Here is a 6,000-nt window from a genome sequence, read left to right on the forward strand (position 1 = left end):
GCTACATCCCACAAACCTATATAAAAGTCTACAGAAAAGAAAAGTAGGTGCACCTTTCTGAATTCAAAATGTTTTAACTTGCCAAGAATGGTTTTCTTTGCATTCTTGAACTTTTGGAGGGATATTTATAATGCCAAAGAAAGACCACAAGTACCAGAAAGCGAATGAAGTAAAAGGATTGTATACGCTTCAATTTGTGTTTCTAGGAGGGGGAGTGCAAGGTGGTAGAGAGGTGCTCACAGATCCATGTGCTTTCCTTCCTAGCAAATCAACGCACGACCACTTTTCTGACATGCTATATACGTGATATGATTATCTCGGGAATGAGGATGTGGGGTAATGGCCAGAGTTGCTGACTTTGGTGCTGGAACCAGGTTCAAATATCGGCATCCGTTAAACATCCTGTGATTCTCGGCTCATCAATCAATCTCCCGTGCCTACAAAACAAAAGCATTTGCAATGCAATATGTCTCACTGTTGGACAGGCCGCCTGGTCGGGCTGCCCCCTCCCCGCAATGGGACCTGGACCCTGGCTCCCCCTGCATCCCCAGCCAGAGTCCCCGACGACCACCCGAAGTACACTGCAATTCCTCACCCACAAGACATCAGCTCCGAACCCAGCTGGCCCGGGTCACCATCCACACCACGGCCTCGGCCCAGCCGCCATCTTGGGCCACTACAGCACGAGGCCGCGTGGCCTCAACTCGACCCTCACCCTGGGCCCGGCCGGGCCCGACATCGAGGCACCAACCTCCCCCCGGGAGGCAGAGTGACCACTTGGCGAGTCAATGGGAGAAAGGAATCGTCAACGGCTCTCCTCCGCCAGGTGTCGATCGCCCCCGGCCGCCTGGGCGCTGGCTCCACCCCCCTGCTGGGTGTCTGGACTCCCTCATCCCGGACCTCCCGGCCCCCCCAGGCGCGAGGGTCCGGACATCAAAGGGGACCAGACCTATAACTGGGGCAGGACCAGACCAGGAAACCAGTTGTATCCTGGAGTCGAGAGACCCGAGAAGAACTCATCTGTGACTGGCCTGCTGGCGCTGCCGCGGCCCTCTGCCTCGTGAAACCATCGTCTTGGCCTGCTGGCGCTGCCGCGGCCCTCTGCCTCGTGAAACCATCGTCTTGGCCTGCTGGCGCTGCCGCGGCCCTCTGCCTCGTGAAACCATCGACTTGGCCTGCTGGCGCTGCCGCGGCCCTCTGCCTCGTGAAACCATCGTCTTGGCCTGCTGGCGCTGCCGCGGCCCTCTGCCTCGTGAAACCATCGTCTTGGCCTGCTGGCGCTGCCCTCTGCCTCGTGAAACCATCGACTTGGCCTGCTGGCGCTGCCGCGGCCCCCTACCTAGGGAGACTATCATCTTGGCCTGCTGGCGCTGCCGCGGCCCGATCCACAGACACTCCAGCTCGAGGATTGTGAGCTCGCCTCTTACCACTACCTGTACCGATCCGGTACCAAGACTGTCCCGCTACCCCCTTTTCCCTACAGAGACTAGAAGTGAGAGGACCCCCGGGTCCGAGATATCCTGTATCGCTGATCTCCTTGCCTTAAGAACCTTATATAAAGCCTTGAACTCGACTTGGTGTGGTGCCTGTTTGTGGGGAGGGAGGTAACTTGTCTGTACGATCCCAGGAGACGGTCCCCCTCGGGGATCTCTCCCTCAGTATCCGGCCGACCCTCAGGGTCCCCGTCTAACACTCACATTACTGAAAGTTTGAGCAATTGGCGCAGCATTATTAATTGCAAATCCAATAGCTCAAACTTTTAGTATTGCGAGACCTAGTGCATTGCAAACGCTTGTTTTCTTTGAGTGCTGCTCCCCTTCAGTCTCACTCTACCACTTGGCCGTGCTTTTCAAGAACTTGTGGGTGGTTTATTGAGCAATGCCGATCATACAGGGCACAAGTCGGGGGTATACACGGGTACGCAACATCAACCCACTCTTTTCACAGGTTGGACGCCGTCTCCCCTTCCAAGAAGTTTGCCCTTACACAAATATGCTGAACTTGTCCCGGTTTTATTTCCCAACACCGGGACACGTTCAGCAACGCCTGCACGTGGTTTGCTTTCGATTCCCAGCAGCAACGTGCAGGCAGTAAGGGGGCTTGTTTCACCACCAGCTGGGCCGAGGTTAAAGGGCCATCATGCCTCCTTTTCATCAGTAGCCTAACTGAAGGCAGCCTGGAAACTCACACTTAACACCGCTTGTTATCTCTCATCTTTTCACAGGTACTTGAGAGGCAGGCTGTGTAGCTTTTTACTTTGTTCAGTCCCTGTACACAAGTCCATGCACTGTAAGAATGTCACATGTGTTGGTCTGTCACAGTATTTACAGACTATTTAAATGGCACTATTTTTATTTCTTTTAGAACGCGACTCATCTCAGTGCAGAGTGTTAAAAGTCGTTTACATAACATACATATTATCCATTGACATTAACTCATGTAAGTGTGCATATGAATGCATAAGATGAGTTACATGGCGTAGAAGTCTCATGTCCTTCATAGCTCAGTGCTATATTAGAAGGATTACAATTTATGAACTACAAGTAACAAAAGGATCTCCGTGTTAAAAGCAGTAACCCACTTACCTATACCATTTACATCAAATAAAAAATGTCATCTGCATGTTACATGATGTGTTTTACAGGACACACCTTAATCTTCTGTACTACTTTCATTCATATCTGGGACTAGACAAAACACACATCTCCCCAACAAATATGTTAAAACTCACCATTATTATTATACCCCAATATTTACTGGGCACCTCTGCCTTAACCCCATAAACTATTTTAAAATGGAGACTTTGTAACCAATTAAGCAGAAGAGATCTACTACCAGGATTCTCCTTGTTGACAGTTTCTTTGTGGCAGGGTTTGAAAAAACAAAATATATAAGTTGAGGCCCAGATTTAGCATCAGGATTGTGTCACTTATTTAACACAACTCCAAATCTCATTTGTTAAATTTCATAATGCACTCATGATAGATCTGATGAGAATGTGAGGTCTTGCTAACTGATGTCACTTCTTGTGATGTCACTTCCGGTAAGGTCAAGTACAATGTAACGCGGCGATACCTCGTGTGCTGTGATGGCACGTGTCATGATGCCACTTGCTGATTGCCTAACTTGGTTAGTCCCCTGTGGTATCCTTGCATCTGCGTATCCATAGCTACGCTAGGTACAGTTATTCTATAATACCTCATGACTATTCTAGAATGGCATGAGTTCAGTTACCAGCTTGACTTCTTGGTATGTGGATGTATCCTCCTGTACCTGCTTGTCAATAAGCTATAACCTCCACAATTCCTCTTGAAGCAGTCATCATTACAATGGCGACATGATGGGATACATTTGAAACCCACATCGGAAGAAATTGCCTGTTATCTTCAAGAAACCAGTAGGAAGGAATTTCTGATTTTTTTTGTTGCTACGGAGCAGTTCTAGATTGGCTAGGTCCTATTGAAGATAGAAATGAAAACAACAAAAATTTTAGTTGTAATCGATGAATTTTCAAAATGGCCTGAAATTGATGTCACTGAAAATTTTGACAATAAACATGTCATACATTTCTTGCAAAATGTATTCATTCAAGAAGGAATACCTAAAGAAAAGTGATAATGCTCCACAATTTTCATCTGAAAATATTTTTGGAAAGGAATGGAATTCGCAAGAAATGCAAACCAGTTTATAATCCTGCAGGAAATGGAATTGTTGAAAGGTTCAACAGAGTCATTATGGGCAGTATCCAGGCGGCAGGAAAATATTGGGAAAAAGAACTGTTGAGCACATTATGGGCTTATAGGATTACTCCTAATGGAACTGGATATAGTCCTTTCAGAATATTAAGAGACAGAGAACCTTTTGGTAAAGATAATGTAGCTTGGAATACTATGAAAATTCATAGCAAATGGTCACCAGCTCTAGTGAGATCCAATATGAGAAAAATGCATGATTCTTACAAAGTTCATTTTGATAAAATGCATAATTCTAATGACATTAAATTAAAAACAGGTGATTGGGTCAAAGTAAAGTTGTCTTCTAAAGTTAAGAAAGGTCTCCGCAAATATTCAACACCCTTACAAGTAACTTCACCTTATTCCAAATCAGCCAGATGAAATGGTGGAAATATATGGCATTACAACAGAATGTCATTGGACAAAAATTCTGAGCATAATGAAGAATGTACAAAATCTATTTCTCCCATGATTTGGATGCGGGATGAAGTTATGCATTCATCTTCAGATGGTTCAACCAGTGATTCGTCTAAGTCTAGTCAACAACCTACAAGTATGGTCTCTACAAATTCTACTTGTGTCACTAAAGGATCTTCAGAATCTTCAAGTAGTTCTACAAAAGTAACACGAGATGGTAGAACCATAAATGTAGCAGTGAGATATAGAAGTTATGTAATTTAAACGTTTATATAGGAAGGGATTGGTGCTACAGTATTGTACTAACCTTTTATTTCATTCCTTTTTAGGTTGTTCCTTTTCTTATTTAGGTTATAATATTTAGATGTGCAATTGTAATATGTTCTTTATTATACATTTTTATATAAACAAAGGAGATGTGGTATCCTTGCATCTGCGTATTCATAGCTACACTAGGTACAGTGATTCTATATCTCATGACTATTCTAGAATATCATGAGTTCCGTTACCAGCTTGACTTCTTGGTATGTGGATGCATCTTCCTGTACCTGCTTGTCAATAAAGTATATCTTCCACAATTCCTCTTGAAGCAGTCATCATTACATCCCCCTTCTTTTTATAGTACTTGTGCCCTGCGAACACGCAACATTCTCGAGTACCAACCATCTACCATGCCATAAGCAGAAGTGTCTGAAAGCATTGTCTCAAGAATGAAAAAAGTGCCCAATTTAGAAACTTTGAACAAGCGATGAACAGAGTTCCATTTTTAGAGTTCCCATGACGCGAAAACAATTTACAATGTGCTGTAGACAAACTATTTACGAAGTTAAAATATTACTGAGGTGAGCATTCCCATCCCGAAGTTAAAATATTACTGAGATGTAGCATTCCTTATACATATTATTAGATTAGGATGCAACAATAGTCCTCGTTTTGAGGATGTAAACGCTTCTCAGAATATAATCACTTTGACTACAGCGGACCTGCAACAGTTTGCAAAATGGAATGACGTTTCGTGTTTGTGTACTCTGTATAGACATTTTCTACCCCAATTTCTTTTCCGTTTTAGAGGAAATATTTGAATATACAAATATATCGTGGAAGCGAACAGAAACGATTACGATCACCGTGCCTAACACTGGGAATCAGAGGTGCAGTGAGGAAAGTGCGTAGCGGACATCGCCACCTCACGGTAACAGAGTACAGTGGGTCCAGCGGTAGCTTGTAGAGCCACGTTCTTTCGTCCCGCGGCCTTGTTTATAGTCCATCTTTTTTGCAGCAGACCACCCGAAAGCCTTTGCTCACAGAGTCCTCTCCTTACCGCTCAGGAAGCCACAGGCCATTCCTGTCCTCACTGCTCCATTAACGTACTAACATACCTGGCACCACGGCTTTCGCCCTCCGATACCTCTCGAGACAGATTCATCCACTTATCTGGAGAGGCGACACCGACACCACTGCACACTGAGATGGCGAACGTACGTGAGGGGATGACGTAACGCGCATACAGAATGAGTCGCTACCGTACGACTAGACACCGAAGACAGACAACGAAACGACCTCTAATGCCTGTGATGCCTACCTCACAAGACAGCTCAAGCGCCATATTGGAACGAAGCTGTTTCACGCTGATTTTATTTGTATGTATTTATTTTTGATTGTAATATTGCGCAGACATTACCTAAAGGTGATAGAGCGCTTTATAAAGGCGTGTAAACTGAACTAAGCAACAGCATTACACTTTTTACAATAGACAAAGAGCATAATAGTAAGGTATAAATCGTAAAAGTTTAATTAACAGGATGTGTGAATGAGTTTCAATCAATCAATCAATCAATCAAGAAATTTG

The 6,000-nt window shown here is 44.6% G+C and overlaps 1 protein-coding gene across 4 annotated transcripts in view; it reads right to left on the minus strand.

Moving 5' to 3' along the window:
* Positions 1-5,661, minus strand: part of DDX42 (DEAD-box helicase 42) — a 465,634-nt gene extending 459,973 nt beyond the window's left edge. The window contains exon 1 of one of the 4 annotated variants that reach the window (XM_078645044.1): positions 5,531-5,661. In XM_078645044.1, coding sequence (XP_078501170.1) covers positions 5,531-5,577 — 47 coding nt within the window. In that variant the 5' untranslated portion in view covers positions 5,578-5,661. The remainder of the gene's footprint in view (positions 1-5,530) is intronic. The other 3 variants (XM_078645045.1, XM_078645047.1, XM_078645048.1) reach the window with 3 other exon arrangements.
* Between the last annotated feature and the right edge of the window lie 339 nt (positions 5,662-6,000).

The sequence above is a fragment of the Lissotriton helveticus genome, chromosome 5_1 (assembly GCF_964261635.1).
Source record: "Lissotriton helveticus chromosome 5_1, aLisHel1.1, whole genome shotgun sequence".
NCBI lineage: Eukaryota > Metazoa > Chordata > Amphibia > Caudata > Salamandridae > Lissotriton > Lissotriton helveticus.